Below are 20,310 nucleotides of genomic sequence, written 5' to 3'. Positions count from 1 at the left end.
GAAGGAGGTCTTGAAGAAATTTTTGTTTGATACCAACATAAGAAATTTAAAAACTGAGGACCAATTAAATTTGTTTTTATCGTACTATAGAAATAGTTGTTTGACGAAAGATGGACAGTTTCCATCTGAAAAATTGTTTACATTTACACCTAGAACTCTTTTAGACTTAGTTAATCCCAAGAAAAGTAAAAAATCTAAGATTACAGACAATAATCGTAAAGATGTTATTGGTTGTGATGGATTAAAAAGTAAAGATGTTCATAGAGATCCTATATTGAAACTTAAAACAGGGGATTTGTTATGGTACAAAAATCATAACCCAAAAGATTGTTCGCGATGGATAAAGGCAACCTTCATCAAGCAAGTTTCTCCTAATGTTTTCCAGGTGGCAATTGGAAGCGTTATAGCCAGGGCTCATCGCGAGCAATTGAAGGTCCAGGGTCGTACTGAACGCGGAGTTAACATTGTGGTCCCCTGTAAACCGGTCTTAAAGAGGAAGAGGGAAATATCATCGAGCGATGAAGAGTTTTGCGGTTTCGATGACCTGGAGTGTGGAGCAGCTCAAAGGAGCACAAATCAGCCATTGGCATCGTTGTGTCCAAGACGATCAGAACGATTAATGATTAAGAAAAAAAAGATGTGTTTCTAAGTGAAACAGTTCCGAAATTTTATAAGTTAAATTTATTCAAATAAGTTGAAGTCGAATTTTATAAAAGAAATGTTTTGGATTAACAATCGAAGGTATAAAAATCATTAGAGTATTAATAAGAGAATATAAGAGTTTCAATGGAAACTATTCGAAAATTACTAAGAAAAAAAAAATGTATATATTTTCATACTTACAATGAATTCGAACAGAAAAATTAAGTTAAATTTGTTAGTCATGTAATAGAAACCTAAAGGGGAAAGAACTGTAGTATATTGAATGGTAACTCTAAATTTTATGCTAAAACGCTCTCAGTTGTACTGAGCTTTCGAGATGATTAATAAACGGAAGGCTCAGCTGCTGATCGAGAGATGAGTTGAATCTGAGGTCTAGAGCTGACAACTTGTCATTATTTTATTTCGTTGGAAGAAACCCTAAAGTGTCCAAGAAAGCTGAAGTTGGAAGCTATACGTTGCACAGATATACATATATGTAAGGTACACCGGGGTAAGTGTGGACGGTTTTTCGTATAGTTCAACTTTAAAAATTCATTAAAAAATCAGCAATGGAGCAATTTTTCATAAAATTACATTCAATGTGATGCAGAACATGTTGTTTACAAACGCTGAAGAGATGAGCTCGATAGAAGCAAAGCGAAAAAAGTTATCACTTAAATTGTGATGGACCGCTAGTGTCTTCACTTACCCCGCTTTATGGTGTAAGTGTGGACGGTAAGTTTTCCCTTTGATTTCTTAGGAATTTTTCAAAAAAAATTGTGTTTTCTTGGTTGAATACGTTATTTTATTGCTCGAAACGTCCAAAGTTTTGAAAAAAGTTCATGATACTATTAGTAAGGCATCTTTCAATAATTATTGTGTGTAATTTATGTAGCAACACACGAGATCCGATTTTATCAAAAACACAGAACAAACAAGTACTTTACCCAACTTTTCATGATACGAATGCTAAATATAGCTAAATAATATAATTCATGAAGGATGAAGGACAGAAAATTGAAAGAATGTGTAAACATCAAGTCTTTTTAAAACCGTCCACACTTACCCCAGGCAGGGGTTGGAGACAAAATTTTAGTTTTTTGTAAATAAACTCTTTTTTCTTCATTTTTAACCGCCGTTTCTTTTCATAACTGGATGTTTGGAATGTAAGGATTATTTCAATGTAGAGTTTTTCATCGAGAGCCAGCTAGTTTACGAGAAATTTGCAATATTGAAAAAGATGCATATCAACTCGACATCGTAGTTGAAAATAGAAAATTCCAAAAAAGTCGCTGTAAACATCCGTTATTGTTTGAATCGTATCTTTTTCACAGTTATTGGATAGATTACAAGTAAATTGAACATTCTGCATTGAAAGTTTAAGAAAATAGTGCACAGTATTGTTTTAATAGCCATCGTCCACACTTCCCCGGTGTACCTTATATATTTTTTTAAAAAGTGGTGTTAAAACGTCCTTTTCAAACAATGAAATTGTTTAAGTCACACCAGATAAGTTTTATTATTAATGATGTTTAAAATGATATTTAAAAATTAAGAGACTAACTACAAATACAAATCTACACTGAACTTAGAACACTAAGAATTCTTCTTCGGAATACAACCTTCGAAACGTCAAAATCAAAATGCTCTGAGAAGCGGTTAGAAGTCTTGATGACGCCAATTATTGCAGAGTTGGCCCCGTAATTGTTTAGTCTAACAGGAACGAAGAGCTGAGTATCCCGATTCCTCAAACCACGAGTGGCGGTCCTGCGGGCTTGCAGCGTGTCGATATCGATCAGGCGCAGCGGCTTTCGTAGCTGGGAAGTCGAAAAGGGTCTTGCCAGTTTAAGTGTCGAAGGGCATACCTCGAAAAACGTCGTTGGATGGCTTCGATGCGATAATATGGGCACCAAACCGCAGAAGCATATTCGAGGATCGATATAACCAGACTGCAGTAAAGACTCTTCAGGCAGTAGATGTCCTTAAAGTCCTTCGTCATGCGGAAAAGAAGAACCAGGCTTCTGGAGGCTTTGTCAACGATATAGTTGGTGTGATTCTTAAAACCCAGCCGCGCGTCGAGGATCACACCAAGATCTTTCACGTGTTGAGCTCGAGAGATTGTTATTTATTTATTTTTTTTTTTATTTACATAGTATTCCGTCTCACGACATAACTTGACGAACATAATTCCTAAAATTCACTCGGTTCATAGCAACCGTTCTCCAATTTCTTGGGCACCCCACGTTCGCCAGATCACGCTCCACTTGGTCTAACCACCTCGCTCGTTGCGCCCCTGCTCGTCTTGTTCCTACCGGATTCGTAGCGAACACCTGTTTTGCAGGGCAGTCGTCTGGCATTCTCTCTCTCTTTCCGAGCTCGAGAGATTGCATCGTTTCCAAAGAAATGAACGGCTTAAAGGTAGGCGATTGGCATCACACCAGGAGGCAAAGAGGTTAAACTGGTTCTGCAGGAAGTTCACATCTTCGGAGCCATTGATAGAGTAGTACAGTTTCAAGTCATCGGCATACGTCAATTTTAACTAAAAAAAATACGCCAATTTTTGTCCATCGAGGAGTTGAAGCACGTCATTGAAGTAGATTAGGAATACTAAGAGCCCTAAATGACTACCCTGAGGCACGCCTGATGAAGCTGAGAACTGCCTGGAAAAACAATTACCCGTACGGACTGTCTTTCTTCCAGTAAGGTAACTGCGGAACCAGCCAATAAGAGATCCACAAAATCATGGTTCACCTTGTCGAATGCGGCAAACAGATCGGTACAGATGGCATCAGTTTGGGATTTCTTTGCAAAACTTTCATGCACAAACGAGGTAAAGGTTAGTAAGTTAGTTGTAGTTGAGCGTTGAGGCATAAATCCATGCTGGTCGTTGGAGAGTTTGTGCTTGCAGAACATGAAAATGGGATCTAAAACCACCAATTCGAAAAGTTTGGCTATAGCACACAGAGCTGAAATTCCTCGGTAAGTATTAACATCTTTCCTTTCTCCCTTTTTATGAACCGGGAACATGTAAGCTTCTTTCCACAGTGAGGTGAAGGTGGCCTGGTCAAGCGAAGCCTGGAAGATAAGCCTGATAGGAGTCAGCAAAGAAGGCATAAAACGCTTTAGGAAGGTAGCTGGTATCCCGTCCGGGCCCGTAGAGAAGGAGTTTTTGAGCTTAGTGGCTGCTTTAGAGATGGTTGTGTCCTCGACTGTAATACCGTTTAAAGAAAAGCCCAGTGGTGAAATACTCCTGATGGCACAATTCAGTTGGTCGTCGGTTATTGAAGATGTATCAAAGATGCTCGAAAATGTATTGGCAAAGAGATCGCATACAGGCTTTTTATAGGCGGAGTTGAGTTTACGATATTCTTCCTTGGTTGCGGAGATTTGTGCTTGTTGTAATTTCGAAGGGCACGCCTTTTTGTCGCTTACAGTTGTCGTAAAGCTGCTGTAGCCCATGAAGTCCGAGGATTAGCATTGGCGGTGCGTTTCGGCACATGACGGTCGATTACGTAGTTGAGGATGTGCGAGAAAGTTTCGGCTGCAGCATTAGGGTTAGCTAGTTCGAGTTCGGATTCCCAGTCTATAGTTGCCAGTACGCGAGAAATGATATCGAAATCGGCGTTCTTATAGCCCAAGTACAAAGGTGTGAGTTTATCAGCGGGGTTACACAATCCAGAGATATTAAATGTAACCAGTAAAGCCGGGTGGGCCTACTTTAACTAGCGAGGCATGTGTTGATTCGATAGTTGGTAAACGCAACCCTCATTGGCGAAGCAAAGATCAAGCATCCGGTCGTTCTTGTTTACAACACTGTTGATCTGACGTAAGGTTGCTGTACTCAAAGAGTCTAGAATAATGGTCGAAGAAACCGAAAAAGTAGAGCGTTCAGGATCAGGATACAGGAAGCTAGCTTGGTTGGAACACCACTTTAAACTTGGCATGTTAAAATCGCCTAAGACGATTATGTCATCTTCTGAAGCGCAGAAAACTTTATTTTTTTGTAAATAAACTCTTTTTTCTTCATTCTTAACCTCCGTTTCTTTTCCTATCTGGTTGTTTGGAATGCAAGGATTGTTTCAATATAGAGTTTTTCATCGAGAGCCAGCTAGTTTACGAGAAATTTGCAATTGAAAAAGATGCACATCAACTCGACATCGTAGTTGAAAATAGAAAATTCCAAAAAAGTCGCTGTAAACATCCGTTATTGTATGAAGCGTATCTTTTTCACAGTTATTGGATAGATTACAAGTAAATTGAACATTCTGCATTAAAAGTTTGAAAAAATGTGCACAGTATTGTTTCAATAGCCATCGTCCACACTTACCCCGGTGTACCTTATAATTACGCAAGATTTCTGCAATAATATATATTCACTAGAACGCCAATTTCATGCCGATTCATGTATGGTGTAATGACATAAGCGTTGCAATACTTTACAAAATATTTGAGTTACATTACGAGGTTTCCAAAACAATAAATTTTATAAAAATCGGTTGAGAAACAAGAGAAATATAGCGGTTTTAAGCGAGGAGTGTAAAATTATTTTATTTTAAAATCATTAGTTACACATTCATTCCATTAAAGTGTCTTCCTTGACCTAGTCATTAAGTTATGTTGTAACTTGAAGGTTCTCGTAAATAAAAATCACAATTACAATTACAAATTGACACTCAAGGTCTGAATAGGAAGTTTTCTTCCTGGGTGCGTCCATAAAAAAGTAATAGTGAAAAATAAAAGTTTTCATGAATTCATTGAGGGTTCCCGAAGATTTTTTTTTTCATGAACAAGAATAAAGTTATAAGCTGCCAAACTTCCAAATTCAATACAAAGTGTCATATTGACACTCGAAAGCGGATAAGGGTTGATAAAATTACATGACGTTCTTCTAAATGACAGAGAGATAAGGAAGGTGGATAAACAGTATTTTTTAACCGTTTGAATAGCTCGGGAACTGACGCTTAAAATAATATACAGATACAATATGTATGATACATGTGAAAAGTTTGAGAGATTATAAACAGAATGAGACGCTAGGTACTACAAATATCAGCGTACTGATTTCATCAAAATCCGTATATATTTTTTGATTGAAACATGTAGAGTGTTCCTATACAACGTTTTGGTAATTTAATAAGTGAATTACGAAATATTGCATTTATTTGCACGCATGATACGACCTATATATCAAGTGTTATTGCTTACATGAAAATACAGTTTCCTTGACAAAATATGCTGACAACAGCATAGCATTGAGTAAGAAATGATTATGTTTTTGATGACGTTTATTAAGGAGTTGAAGGAAAAATTTAAAACAACTACATACATTAAATTAGTAAAAAGCGACGAAACAGGATGAATGTGAAATACTTTTCAAAATTCAGATTAACAAGACAAAATAAGAATGTGATGCCATGTATCACACAATAAAACTTTTAGGTATAAGAAAAATCTGACTTAGACGGTTTCCGTGATAAGTAACATTTTTCGTTGCGTTAGATGTTGTAATTGACACTACCAGTCAACATTGAAACAGATTGTGCAATCTGTTTCACAATTCTCGATTCACGATAATTCACTTTTAGGAAAAGCAATTGAAAAACAAAAGAAATTTTGCAAAATTTAGCATTAAACGCCGGTTATTTACAATAAACATTATAGTCCAATTTTAAACAGAGGAAAAGGATAGAAAAGATTTGGGGAAGTATTGTATGATTTGTAGAGGCGAATGATAAAAGAAGGCCTTTTTATAAAATAATCTTAACCTTAACTAAACAGTTAAATTTGTAATTAAAACATGGGGAAACAAGCGATGGAGTGATGTAGAATAAGAAAATACAAACGTTTCAAACTATGTAATTTAAATCGCTATGGTGTGACTGATGGTGCTGAATCGAAAATTACGAACGGTTTAGTGTAGATTTAAGCTTGCCAACACGGAAAAGGTGTGCGAATGTTTTCAATATACAAAAATAGTAGTAGGTATAGAGTATTCTTTCTTTACCTTCATGGCGACTCATTATTTTTCACTTCGAGGCCGCGCGTATGAATCGGTACACACAGACGCACGCACACGTAAACACCGCTGTCTGATCCAATTCTACCAATCCGTGGCCAATGTGTTGTTGACTTCCTAAAATCCAAATATCCTAATTCGTTGATCCGGCACTGTACTGCTTTCGGATGACTGCTATTTCTTTTCTCTGATTTTCCGCTAAGGATTTTGCTGGTTGTCTGCTCGAGGTGCAATATGCAGTATTGCTAGTAGATTTGGTTATTAGCACTTTTCCGTATTTTAAGTAGAATTTCGTTACTGTGCGTCCTTTATTTCCAACAAACGCAAATCCGCGCTACTGAGGGGATTTTCATTCGCTATATTCTCTTGTCTTCTTGTTGTTGCTTTGAAACTTTTCCTCTTCCACAAACCAACAATAAAAAAAATAAACTGGGCGAAACTCGCAAGCGAGATGGCCGTTCGATTTTCTCCCACTCACTCACACACACAGGACCCGAGCTCTTGCAACAATACAGCAACACTTTTGTGAATGTGTACGGCAATCACATAATCGCGTTGTGCAAATTTTTTCTTCCTCTTTTTTTCGTCACCGATGGCTGATGGAAGAAAATCTCCTTCTCCAAATGGGAAAAATAACCCAATTCCGAAATCGTTTGGTGCAGCGAACACTACCGTCCGATTCAACTACACTTAATGCACGATTTACACTGCCGCAGACGATGCGATGCATGAAATAAGAAAAAAACTGAAATAAAAACTATAATCTGGAAAATAACCACGACGACGTCGAGCAGCGATGAAAAGACATTCCACTTTTGCTGGTTCTCAATTCGATGATGGGTGATTGGACTTGGCTCTGCAACTCTTGTATGCAATTTGCGGCGAAGTCGCCCTTGCACGCACACTAGTAAAACCGGAAAGGGAAATCGTGACAGCTGATTGGTCGTTTTCTGACGTATGAGGAGAACTAGTCGGAACCAAGGCGGGTAAAGCTATAGGTGTGTTCTTATACCAATGCACGGAATCGTCCATCTTGTGACCCTTGTGACAGGCAATCGTAATCGTAGGCATGGTAGGCGAACAATTCGCTGTCAAAAAGAGCTTCGTTCAATCGTTAGTAAAAATCGGTTTCAACTGGTTTCTGTTAACTGATAGACGTTCAACGAGCCAATGTTTTGGTCGAAACTAGTCAGGTCGTTGTTCAATGGAGCAAGTTGAAACTAGTCGAAACCAATCCAGCTCGGCAGCAAGATTAGTTTCGACTTGGTAGAAATCGGTCGAAGTCAATTGGAAAGAGACAGGTGATCAACTGTCAATCCATTTCTACTTGTTTCGACCCGTTTCGACTAGAGTTGATTGAACAGACATAAGGGCACCGTCTCCACCCCCAACCAATGAGAAACTTTTAGTACCCCTTGCCTACTTTTCCTCAGTATGCACCCACCCTACTGGAGGCACTCTGGTCGGAACACTCTTAAAAACGAATTATTAAACAGGGTCTTCAATGTTTCAAAATTTGAGTATTGAGGTTGGTGAATTTTAACTCGCGCGCATGCAACATTGTTTCAGCGGTTGTTCAGCAAAAAATGTTTGTTGGGAATCGTCATGCTGTTATACTAAGGCGCTAATTCATTTTCTTGCCGATTCGGATATTATTTAGTTTATTATCACAAATTCGGACGGATCTTCGAACTATTATGCTTAAAACCCGAAAATACTGCTTCAAACCGAGAAAAAACAATATTCCCATTGGATTTCCTACTTGTCGCGCTACAAAACCCCGTGGCATCAGCTTTGTCGCGCTTTCCATAGCGCTCAGTATGGCTGATGTTAAGCTAAAGCCTAGTCCACACTAGGAGACGGTTCGTCTCGAGACGGTCTCAGCGTCTCCCATTTTCTTCGGGAGACACTGAGACCGTCTCAGGTTTCCAACAACAACAACAGACAACAAAGTTCGTCTCATAACAAAAATCGCAGTTCATGTTGCCTAGTGTGGACTAGGCTTAAGGCGACAAGCATTGCTTTGCGTTCTAGGTTCCAATAAGAAAGCAATGCAACGCATTGGTATGTCAGGCCGATGACATAGTGAGAGCGATGCGATGCGAATTGGCGAACGCGGCCAATGCGAACTCGAGCGGCGGAACAAATTAACATCTGCTTCGCCGCGTTGAGTATGTCAGGTTTAAGCGATTTACATACATTTTCATCAATTGTGGTTCGCCGCATTGAATCGCATTCGCCGGTTCACATCGCATCGCACTCACTATGTCATCGGCCTCATGCTGGCGCGCCATGGTGCTTTCAAAATTCACAACAAATCATCACTTCTCTACATTGGAAAATGCTTGGAATCGTCTCCTTTCTTTCAAGAGCCATTAAAAACTCATCAGATCAAGATCCGGATTGCGAAATGCCGAAATTTCAACCGACAAATTCTTTGTTTTTTCGCGGGAACTAAGAATTTATGAAAATTTTCTCGTCGATTAAGATATTATTTAGTTTATTATCACAAATTCGAACGGATCTTCGAACTATTGTGCTTAAAGCCCGAAATCACTTCTTCAAACCGAGAAAAAAAATAAGATTCCTATTGGATTTCCTACTTGTCGCGCTACAAAACACCCTGGCATCAGCTTTGTCGCGCTTTCCAATGCGCTCAGCATGATAGGTCTGCTCTTTTTCCATGGAGATTAAATGAAAGCAGGTATGTCGTGTGAAAGCGTCGCAAGGGGCTGCTTGTCGCCAGATTTCCATAACAATACAGCTAATCGGAGTGAAATTGGAGTGAAGGGCTATTGCTTTCTCTGAGAAATCGTATACCAGGATTGCGAGCGCGCCTATCGTGCCAGTAACCTGGTGTTACTAAAAAATAGACGATCGTCTAAAGTCTAAATTATTATGCATGCAGAAAAAATCCAAAATATGAGCGCTAAAAATCATAGCAGCTTTGCCTACTAGCGACACGTCACATACGTCGCGACGTTGAAAATAATAACGACACAGCGCGAGTTTCCTAGGAGACTTGAAGCATGCGATTGATGGCCTTAGGAAAATGTACATAAACTGTACATAAATGTACATAAATAACATAAACAATGTTCGAGTACTATATCAAAATCGCCTACTGGACTGAAAAAAGAAAAAAAAAACCTGTGAATGACAGGAATCTCGCTAGTAAAAAAGCGTCGCTAGTCCTACTGTTGCTATTCGGTTTAGTGCTATACACATAATATATGCATCGTCAAGGGCGACGATTTTGTTTGTTTATGCAGTTTGCCACTGCCACCGTGCCAGTGGAAAATAAACGAAAACGCCATTTAGGGAGGAGGGCAGGGCTATTAAATTTAATTTAATAGCCCTGGGAGGAGGGGCGCAACGAAACTATAAAACGAACTGTAAGCTTTTAGTTTTTTTTTGCCTGCAGTCAAAATTTTGTTGTTAGACTTTTTATTTCAATTGGCTGAATAAAACATAGGTACAACTTATACCAGTATTTATAACAGCTGTTTTTTCGACAATTTTGTATCGAACAAGCACGCTGTCAAATTGTAGATAGCACTTTTTTACTCCTGACCAGATCATTTAGCAAAGCTAATAATAGTTTATTACAATGCAATAAAAACGTATTAATTAAGAACAAATTGAATGTATCGCAATTAAAGAATACCTTTCTGTAAGAAAGGCAAAAACATAGTCGCCAAAACTGTTTTAAGTCATATATATAAGCGAATAACATCAGTTATCTGTCCATGTACCCTAATCAATAAGATAAGAATATAAGAACAAAGTTTGTTAGTCAATGCAATAATTATATTATTCCAGAAAACTCAGTTGAAAAATTAGATTGGTTGTGATATTTTTAAAATAACTAACTCTCGCGTAAGATAAAATATGCCTAAGTATATATTCTATATTTTGATTTACATTCTTGTTTTAGCGAAACGTGGAATTAAAGCAATAGCTAACAGGTGAATCATGCAAGAAGCCTATCCTGTGATAGCTAAAGTGCCAACGCACATTCTAACATGGGGAAAGTGGATCGAGGAATCTTTGGGCGATCACAAGGAGGTGGTCATCTGCATCACGGGTAATCCGGGTCTACCAGGTTTCTACACTAAATTTTTTTCGACCGTTTATGAATGCCTCAACAAAGAGATGCCGGTTTGGGTTATCGGTGAGAACCCTTTGGAATGATTTCATATTTTGTGAATTATATTATCAAATCGTTATCCCTACAGGTCATGCAGGACATGACGAAGCGGAAGAGAGCTCGTACAAAAAACCATTGCCGCCTTTGAAAAACAATGAGCAATTGTATCATTTGGAAGGACAGTTGCAACATAAGGTGCAATTTATTCGTAAATATGTTCCCGAAAATGTTAAAATTCATCTAATTGGCCATTCCATCGGATGTTACTTAGCACTGGAATTGTTGAAAATCCCAGATATAAGCGCTCGAATTCAACATTGTTATTTTCTATTTCCGACCATCGAACGAATGGTTGAGTCAAAGAACGGATTTATCCTTACTAAAGTGGTGAATCCAGTGTATTTTTTCGTTCAATGGTTCTATCGTTGCTTCGCTTTGCTACCGAACTTCATTAAGGTCTGGATCATATACGCATACTTTTTGGTATCAGGCATTCCAAAGTATTACCTGGGAACAGCGCTGAAATACACCCATCCTCCGGTAATAGATAAAATTTGGCACATGGCCTTGGATGAAATGGAAAAAGTGCGCGAACTAGACATAGACACGGTTCGTAATAATAAACACCGTATAAGGCTATATTACGGCGCCACGGATGGTTGGGTTCCGGTCAAGTACTACCACGAACTAAAGGAAAAGATTCCAGATATCGATGCCGAAATTTGCACCAGAAAGTTTGAGCATGCTTTCGTGTTGCACTCGGCTGCGAAGATGGGTTTTATGGTTGGTGAATGGATTTTAAAGCATAAAGTGATTTAGTTTAATATGCCCCTTTTTCACAAATTCTTCAGAGATAATTTTGTGGTAGGTATTTAAAATAAACCAAAAATTATTGTTTCCGTTCTTGAAAAGGCATTGGTAGGTTTCTTCATTATTTTAGGATCTAAAATTTCGAAGAACAAACTATAATAACATTTATAAGACAAAACATCAGTAAACCGAGCTAACATGAAAGATTAAATTAAACATTCCAAATACTCAACCGGGCAGATGGAACACTTCAATTCAATACAACTAATTCGGATGACAATAAAACCAATGTAGTAATAATATTGTTAATATATTGTTCAAGTCATCATACCTCACAGTTATTTCGGATCGTGGGGCAGTTTGAATCCAACCATATCGGCCGTTTCCCGGATACTTCGTTCGCCTTTGCCGCTATACGTTTCGTTGAGTTCTTTGAGTTTCCTAACGCTGCTTAGATAGCATAGGTATGTTTCAGCGGTGAATTTCATCTCCTCCCGAGCCCGACAGTGCTGTTGTTCTGTCGTCTCGTATTTACGGAACTGGCTGTTGATGTACTGAGCCGCCAAAGAATCTTTGTAATTCGTCTCTGAACTTATGTTTTTAATTTCCGATAAGAGCCGTTTTAATGTGCTTGATACACTTTTAGCTGCCATCTTTATTGGTTAGTTCTAAGTTCTGTTGAATGCTCTTCGATATCAATTCTAGGTCGTCTTCTGCGTAGCAAGGCTCTTGAGCTTCCCAAAACGAAGCTTCCTGTTGACTCAAAACGGTTATGTCAAAACAGTGCAAAGATGTATCGTTGAAAATATCTTTGAATTTGAAAATATTATCCAACTTAGTTTCTTTACAAAAATCGGCAATATTCAACAAATATTCAGAGTTGCTTTTCAAAAGCCGTTTGGGTGTATTAGAAATGATAGATTCAAAACTATTGCCTATCAGAAATACGTTACCCAAAAAAGCCTGATTCCAATTTTTCCACAGTAAATTATTGGTTATCTGTTTCGGGCAATGGGGCAAGTAGAATAACGTTTTTTCGGCCGCTGAATATTTTCCTTCTAAATTTTCTGTTAGAACGACAGCGCCTAGTCGTTGGATAATGTCTGTTTCCTGTTGGCTGAATATGGGATCGTAGAATTGAATGGGGGTTTCCACTGATGGTAGCTGCTTTTGGAGGCCACGCACAAAAGCCAACTGATGACGTGAGATGGTACACTCAGAGAGCCGACCAAGTCCTAGGCAGATTATATGCCTGATATTTTGTAGCTCAAGAATCGGCACGATTTTGGAAACTGTTTGTCGAAAAAATTCCGACTGAAAGAAATCGTTTTCTGTTTCGTCAAAACGCCTGTGAAATATAGAAAATATTAAAAAAAAAACTGTGTTAGCTTAACATGTTCAACTTTCATACAAAAATTGAAACGTATATGTCGCAATCATGTTTCCTTAACCGTAACTATATTTTTATATCGTTGGGCTCATGTACAATTAATAAAGAACAATTACAATCGTTTAATGTTTAATGTTAGGAGTACGTGAGCATGCCAATTATAACCTATATAGTTCAGGTTAATGATAAGGATAAAGATTTTACTAGCTGATGTTCGAATAGATTCATTGTTGTTTCAAACAGTAATGAGTCTCTAATTAATTTATGCGTTTCATGTGAATTGCACTAGCATGATGACTTGAATGGACATTTCATTTTCTTCAAGTCAGCGAGAAGTGAATTTCTGTTGATTTTTTGTTTCTGAAGATTCTTTGGTAAAATTCAATTTTGGTTATACAACAATCCAGAACAAAATCTGTTATGAAATCATAATTTTGCAATGCATTTTACGAGTTCAAGAAACACTTACCGTAAAAACTCGTCTATATTGATTTCCACGTTCCCAGTTGAATCTTCCGGTTGGCCACTTGAGTGGAAAATATGGTTGGTTGATTTCCGGGTCCCCTTAGAGCGTTTTCTTTTAGATTTTGATGAAGAAATCACAAGTACAAATCCGTCGTCGTTGATCGAGGTGGGAACTGACATTTTTTGTTTAGCGAAAAAAACATAAACACGTGTTTCTGGTTTTTCAAAAGGGCCTAAAACTTAAAATAAACCCAAAAATAATGTAACGCCAATTGTTTCCCTATAAGAAATTTTATAAACAATGCCGGAAAAACTGTGATTTACGCAAAGGCTTGCCAGCACAATTTAAATTTTTCAGCATAATAACTAGTGAACCTTCATATAAGAGAAGCGACATCTGATCCCTCTTAAAATGAAATATGTGGCAACATCGCCGAAATCTTGGACAAAAAAAATTCCCACCACTGTTTTCTGGCTCAATGTTCAAGCTCTAAAGTGAACGCTCCTTCAATCCAACAAAATAACATTGAACTCGATGTCCGAAGGATCGCGTTAAACGGTATGAATGACTTGAATTTCAGTTAGCTTTCTAACTAGAAACATGATTCACCAAAGCATTATTTAAAAAATGCACCTAATCATAAATTCATATGACCAGCTAAACAATTATCTGTTTGAACTATAACAACAATCGCAATACCTTCCTTGGTTGAGTTTTCAATAAAAAAGGTAAAAGCTCTGCGACAAAATGCTCGGATCGATTGGAATCGATTTTGACAGTTCTTTTGCTCGATTGGAATTTTGTGTTTCAGATGTCACTTCTCTTATATACAGGTTCACTAATAATAACAACATAAAAAATGAGTATCTGTACTCACATCCAGCAACAAAAACGGGTACACATTGTACGTACACCATTTAAAATTATGACAAGCCACGGAGGAAAAACGATGAACAACACGAGAGTGTTCAAATCCTAGAAAAACCCAACAAATATGCCTAAATGAAAGGATCCGTAGATATAAATAAATCGTTGAAATTTAAATAACACTCATGAGACAAACTTTCACGAGAAATTTCAAAATATCGAAATATCAAAAGCCACATAAAGATGACTATATTGTAAGTAGGACAAAACAGATTATGCTCAAATCCATTAACTCGACAAAATATGTACAACCTTGTAGTTTTCCCTGAGGATGAGACCAACCTAGTCTCGAAACGTTGGATGAAATAAAATAATCATCATTTCGAAAATAGACTGCAGTGCCGATTTCAGAAAAGAAAGTCAAAACCACATCAACAAAAACCAGTCGAAATCTGAACAACATAAAAAATTTCAAAATATCTTTTTAAAAAGTAGGGCAAGAACTATCGGGTAAAAACTTAGTCCAAAAGTAGGGTAAACGACAAGTTGAAAGTAACGCTATTTTTTTATAGGGTTGTTATCGATTTCAATCAAAATCAAAACAGTTTTTTGGCGTCCTTCGGTAAAATAAAATCAACTTTTTAGCCCAAAAACCTTTAAATCCGCTAAAGTTTGACTGTAAACCATGAACGATTCTGTGAAGCAATCAATTGAAATCAAAATTGAGAAGCAGGATGACCACCGGTCTGCTCACCATCATCCTTCGTCTACGTCGCCAGCAGCTGGAGGAGGTTCCCAGGAAGCTACTCGTCAGGACAGCATTGAGAGAATTTTGCAGCGAAAGCAAAAGGTATACCAGCTACCGCGTAACCAGAAGCTAACCAAGTTGTCGATGTACTCGGCCTGTCAAGGGACCGAATGTCGCTGTACTGGATGGAAAACCCCGGAAGAAAACCGCCACAAAGATGTGGAGGTTGACTATTGTCCAAACTTCAAAGAGGAATGTCGCAATCCGAACTGCAAACACAGTCTAGAAGCGCACATCTCCCACCTTGGAGAAATTAATGATGACCAAATCAACGAACTTTTGGGGGCGATCGTGGATGTGGAGAATTTGTACATGAGTATGCTACGAGAAACTGATACGGACACAAAGAAGGTTTATGCGTATTTATTCCGGGTAAGATGCAATTGTTTTAATTAATTTTATTTCAAATCTTACCATTTGAGTAACTTTAACTTTTAGCTGCTGAGACAATGTATCCTTACGAGATCCCAAGCTGTCATTCGTGGTCCTTTGGGAGATCCCCCGTTTGAGCATCCTTCAATTTCGAAAGCGGTGACCAATTTTGTCCTGCATAAATACAGTCATCTGAACCCTGGAGAATTGGAAACGATGACAGAGGTGGCAAAAACATTTTTGCATTGTTTAAATCACTGGAACTTCGAAGCTCCAAGCGCTAGAAAAGATCTAAGCCACGAAGATGCGTCCAATTACAAAATAAACTATACAAGATGGCTGGTATTTTGTCACGTGCCGGCTTTTTGTAGCTCGTTACGACATTTTGAAACTTCTATCGTTTTCGGACGGAATCTCTTGAAAGCGGTCTATCAGTACGTATATCAGCAGTTGCTCACCAAATGTAAAACGGAAAGGGATCGTATGCCTCCAGAGAAACGCAACATGCTGGCTCAACTACCGAAATTTCTGGAAGCTCTCAAGCACGAAGTGCTCAACGATGATTCACAGATCTGGGATCCAAATTTTAAACCCACAGCATCGATAATGTTGCAAAAATCAAAACGACAACATGAAGCCGCAGTGTCATCTAGCAGCAAAAAGTCAAGCGATCCCAAACGTTTCAAAAAAGATCCAGAATGTGAGGATTTGCCCGATGAAGTAGTTGTCAGAGCGTTGAAAAGAATCAATGATTCCAACTATACGAGCCGTACGGATGTCGTTTTTCCACCATTGCAAGCACCGAGAGACGAGGCCGCCAAGGCTGAGGAAAGTCGCCGCGAGATAGAATTCCACGTTGTTGGCAATTCGCTAACCAAGCCAGTTACCAAAGAATCGATGCTGTGGCTGTTGGGGTTGCACAGCGTTTTTGCTCATCAGCTGCCGGGAATGCCACGGGAATACATCAGTCAATTGGTCTTTGATCCGTAAGTATAGGTTATTATTGTAGATAATACTTACCGCATCTCTTTTAGACGGAATTTTTAGAATTATAAATGTTATTTTTTTTATATTAGTAAACACAAAACTCTAGCTCTGGTCAAGGATGGTCGTCCAATCGGAGGAATTTGTTTCCGAACCTTTGCAACCCAAGGTTTTACGGAAATTGTATTTTGTGCCGTCACAAGCAGTGAGCAGGTGAAGGGCTATGGTACTCATCTGATGAATCACCTAAAAGACTACAGCACTCAACGGGGAATCAAACATTTCCTGACCTACGCTGATGAGTTCGCCATCGGGTACTTCAAGAAGCAAGGTTTCTCTAAAGATATCAAAGTATCCCGACATGTGTATGCAGGTAAGAGTGTTTTAGAATATTTCCATGAACAATTTTAGGTTTCATCAATAATATTTTCAGGCTACATCAAGGAATACGAAGGCGCTACTCTTATGCACTGTGAATTGCATCCCAGCTTAATTTACACCCACTTTAGCTCAGTTATCAGGAAACAGAAAGAAATCCTGAAAGAGTTGATCGCTCAACGTCAACAGGAAGTTCAGAAAGTTCATCCCGGATTGACCTGCTTCAAAGAAGGGGTATTTACTCCGTGTTTTAAATAAATTTATTTTACTCTAATTCCATTATCAATTGCATGAATAGTTGCGAAGCATCCCGATAGAATCAATTCCAGGACTTCGAGAGGTTGGTTGGAGGCCACAATTTCGCACGCAACGCACTTCACGCCCCCTCGAAGAATCTGCCGACCCGGATAAGCTGGCCAATTCGTTGAGTGGTGTACTTCAATCTGTTCGTCAGCATTCATCAGCTTGGCCCTTCCTGAAACCGGTCAATCCGGCCGAAGTACCCGACTATTACGACCACATTAAATATCCGATGGATTTGAAAACTATGGGAGAGCGATTGAAGAACAAGTAAATCAAATGCCCAACAAAGAACACCATCCTTGGTTCGCTAATGCGATTATCTTATTCTCTTTATGCACAGGTATTACGTATCGCGTCGCCTCTTCATGGCCGATATGGCGCGCATATTCACAAATTGTCGGTTATATAACTCACCGGAGACGGAATACTTTCGGTAATCGAAGATTTTAATAATAGAATTATTTGTTAGCACTGATTATTTTTTATTCCTTTCCGTTTTTCAGCTGTGCCAACACTCTCGAGCGCTATTTCCAAACCAAGATGAAAGAGATAGGCCTGTGGGATAAATGATGTCTGCCTTTCAAGGCAGAAGAACTGGGGAGAAGTTCAGATCCTGATGACGACGATGATGCTAACAATGGCGGTAACGGTACGGATGACGTAATGGGAAAAGGCAATGGCAAACGGCACCACATGGATTCCACTCAACACACCCATCGTAAAACGACTTACGGCTCAAAAACTCGGGCGATCCCTGCAGGTTTCGTGGAGTCAACTGGTGTTGTCCCGGTAGGAGAACAAGTGGATAAGATTGACGTCTTGCTGAATGATAAATTGCACAATATGGTAAATTTATAGGTAAACCATCTATAAGTTACAAAACAAATGGATAACAATTATTAAAAAGTGGTGTTTAATCAAACATTTATCCAGAATATTAAATCAATTTAGGTGTTAATTATGATGCTCTGAATAAATCATATCTCCATCGAAGACCTGTGCGTTTTTGTTGGTAGCTAAAAAAAAATCTATTTGCTATTAGAAATCCGAATCAATTTGTAGCAAGCTACAGTTATTTCGAATTAGCTACCCAACATTTCACTCGAGCAGTACACCAAATATTTAGAGTGCAGGTTTATAACGCCTTAATTGCCACTATCTGACAAACCACCTCCCACCTGGGTGGAATTGCATCGCCGATGAAAACATCGAAGCGCAAGTTTTCTCTACTTCGCAGCGAACTCTCCCTTTGAACAATCGGGACTTGAATTGTTAAAAGGGAAGAGAGAGTTTCGGGAGAAAGCCGAACTATCAGGAAAATAAGAATTGGTTAAGAGAATATGTCAGGGAACTTCGTAAAGTATTCGCTTTACGCAGTTCCGGTTAAAAAATGAATAGACGGCTGCAATTTTCTGAAGAGCTGGAGCAGTTCGATTATTTGGTCTGAAATCGTGGATTGAGTCAAGTGGGTGGCTAGAGTTTCGATAAGTAGAAGGTAAAACGTGAGGTGTTTTTTTATGGGAAAGGGATCACCAACTGGTTCTAACCTAGATTTTAGGGTCGTACGACAGGCTGTGGAAATAAACCGTTGCAAACCATTAGCAACAACCGATTTGCGAAAAAGGTAAAAGTTTTGTGGGAGGAAACGTGCACGCAATAATCTCTTGAAAGGTTTACCTGCGAGAAGGAGGAGACAAGCACCCGAAGTACGCGCCAAGAACACTTTCCCCTGGCTCACGAAACAACAAAAATCACCACGCGGACCAACCTTTTCCGGAGCAAAACCCGCCGGAAATTCGGACTCCGTCAACATAGTCCGGCACCCCCAACACAATTTCGAATTCGCCAACAACAACCACGGGATTCGAAATTAAACGGAAACGCCCGTAAAATAAGTTTCCCACCATTGTCGCGACACTCGATGCAGAAGGCCAGCACAACAACATCTGGGTTCGACATCGAGCGACAACACCGCTAGGTTCCGCTAGAGCGGAAGCAACACCAAACCATCACATGTTCGCCAAAACATCTCCGAATCGAGCCTGATTTCTCGATGAGCTGATAGAGAACAACACCGAAACAGCCTGCATCAACAACACATCAAACAACAGATGCCGTAAGTACCCTTCCCTCTAAATATTTATGCGCATAAATTTGGGTGGGTACTGAATTGTGTCCAGTTTTTCGGGTCGTTGACCCTATTGTAATCAAATGCCGTAAGGGATATGCACGACCACTATACTTTTGCCCCTCCACCAAACCCGACCGATTGCTAGCAGCCCGCAGCACCACCAGCTAATGTGGTCGAGCGGTTAGAGTGACAACATAAAAATCTCCACCACCCCAGAGAACATAAGTTCAATTCTCAAAATGGAATAAAGTTTTTGTCGAGGAAATAATTTTTTTTGGAAGATATTTTTTTAATAAACGGTGGGATGCCCTAAAATTGAAGCCTTATCGTTTATTGAGAACTTTCCTGTTTAAGGCATTTCACGTTTTGCAGCGGTTTTTTTAAGGAGAGCGTTGGACTCTAGTTGTTTCCAACTCACATCTGACTTGAAAAGCGACTAATACCGTATTTGTTTATGCCGAGTGTTGCACTAGTGTTGCACTGGTGCACCACTAGGTGCTGTCAAACTGTTTGTTTATTGGGACGGTGTTGCACTGGTTTTGACCTGGTGGAGTTCTGCTTACGGACGGTGGCCCACCGATAATTTTGCCAGTGTTGCGAGAGAGCGTGTGAGTGAGTGAGGTAGCAATACACTGGCGACGATTTGTGTTTGTTTTTGTCGGGTACGGTGGAACACTGATCGAGGGGAGAAAACAAATACGGTATAAGATTGGTGGTCGGCAGATGCTCAACTGCTGATGCTAAGCGGCGATGTCAGATTTTTGTTTGTTGACCCGATCTATTTTGGTTGATCAATTTAAGTTTTTCTAATTTTTTGGTTTTTTTTAAGCACTTGACGCTTTTGGCGGAGTACTTTCTAACTTTTTGGGGTACGGTCGTTTCAGGAGAAGTATAGCAGAAGAAGGAAAAACTCGCCCTTTGGTGGGTCTCATTGGCCGGGTAAACCATAACCAGGCTAACGGTCTCCTCAGGGAGTGGCGCATTAAGCCGTTA

At 39.1% G+C, this 20,310-nt stretch overlaps 5 protein-coding genes across 6 annotated transcripts in view; 2 read left to right on the top strand and 3 right to left on the bottom strand.

Annotated features, from left to right (window-relative positions):
* The window catches only part of LOC129751802 (E3 ubiquitin-protein ligase KCMF1), a 72,399-nt gene extending 64,896 nt beyond the window's left edge, over positions 1–7,503 (bottom strand). The window contains exon 1 of the mRNA XM_055747530.1: positions 6,647–7,503. Within this exon, the coding sequence (XP_055603505.1) occupies positions 6,647–6,662 (16 nt within the window). The 5' untranslated portion in view covers positions 6,663–7,503. The remainder of the gene's footprint in view (positions 1–6,646) is intronic.
* Positions 7,504–10,434: 2,931 nt separating this feature from the next.
* Positions 10,435–11,948, top strand: LOC129751807 (lipid droplet-associated hydrolase). Of its 2 annotated transcripts, XM_055747536.1 has the most exons (4): positions 10,435–10,537; positions 10,596–10,832; positions 10,897–11,672; positions 11,749–11,948. In XM_055747536.1, the coding sequence occupies exons 2-3, from the start codon at positions 10,634–10,636 to the stop codon at positions 11,625–11,627; spliced, it is 930 nt and encodes a 309-aa protein (XP_055603511.1). In that variant the 5' UTR covers positions 10,435–10,537; positions 10,596–10,633; the 3' UTR covers positions 11,628–11,672; positions 11,749–11,948. The 2 variants fall into 2 exon arrangements, with proteins under 2 accessions (XP_055603511.1, XP_055603510.1); XM_055747535.1 differs by having other exon boundaries at positions 10,897–11,948.
* Positions 11,910–12,271, bottom strand: LOC129751810 (protein FMC1 homolog). The gene has a single exon (XM_055747539.1). The coding sequence runs from the start codon at positions 12,269–12,271 to the stop codon at positions 11,957–11,959; it is 315 nt and encodes a 104-aa protein (XP_055603514.1). The 3' UTR covers positions 11,910–11,956.
* LOC129751808 (SRR1-like protein) lies at positions 12,261–13,672 on the bottom strand. Its single transcript, XM_055747537.1, has 2 exons — positions 13,478–13,672; positions 12,261–12,966 (listed from the first exon to the last, which is right to left on the bottom strand). Exons 1-2 carry the CDS (start codon positions 13,651–13,653, stop codon positions 12,261–12,263), a joined length of 882 nt encoding a protein of 293 aa, XP_055603512.1. The 5' UTR covers positions 13,654–13,672.
* Positions 13,673–14,927: 1,255 nt separating this feature from the next.
* Positions 14,928–18,179, top strand: LOC129751801 (histone acetyltransferase KAT2A). The gene is made up of 7 exons (XM_055747529.1): positions 14,928–15,521; positions 15,588–16,507; positions 16,598–16,878; positions 16,939–17,117; positions 17,182–17,453; positions 17,527–17,619; positions 17,690–18,179. Exons 1-7 carry the CDS (start codon positions 15,027–15,029, stop codon positions 17,754–17,756), a joined length of 2,307 nt encoding a protein of 768 aa, XP_055603504.1. The 5' UTR covers positions 14,928–15,026; the 3' UTR covers positions 17,757–18,179.
* Positions 18,180–20,310: the final 2,131 nt, after the last annotated feature.

The sequence above is a fragment of the Uranotaenia lowii genome, chromosome 3 (genome assembly GCF_029784155.1).
Source record: "Uranotaenia lowii strain MFRU-FL chromosome 3, ASM2978415v1, whole genome shotgun sequence".
Classification (NCBI taxonomy): domain Eukaryota; kingdom Metazoa; phylum Arthropoda; class Insecta; order Diptera; family Culicidae; genus Uranotaenia; species Uranotaenia lowii.
Note: the sequence above shows the minus strand (reverse complement) of the source record. Positions and strands in the feature narration are given on the sequence as shown.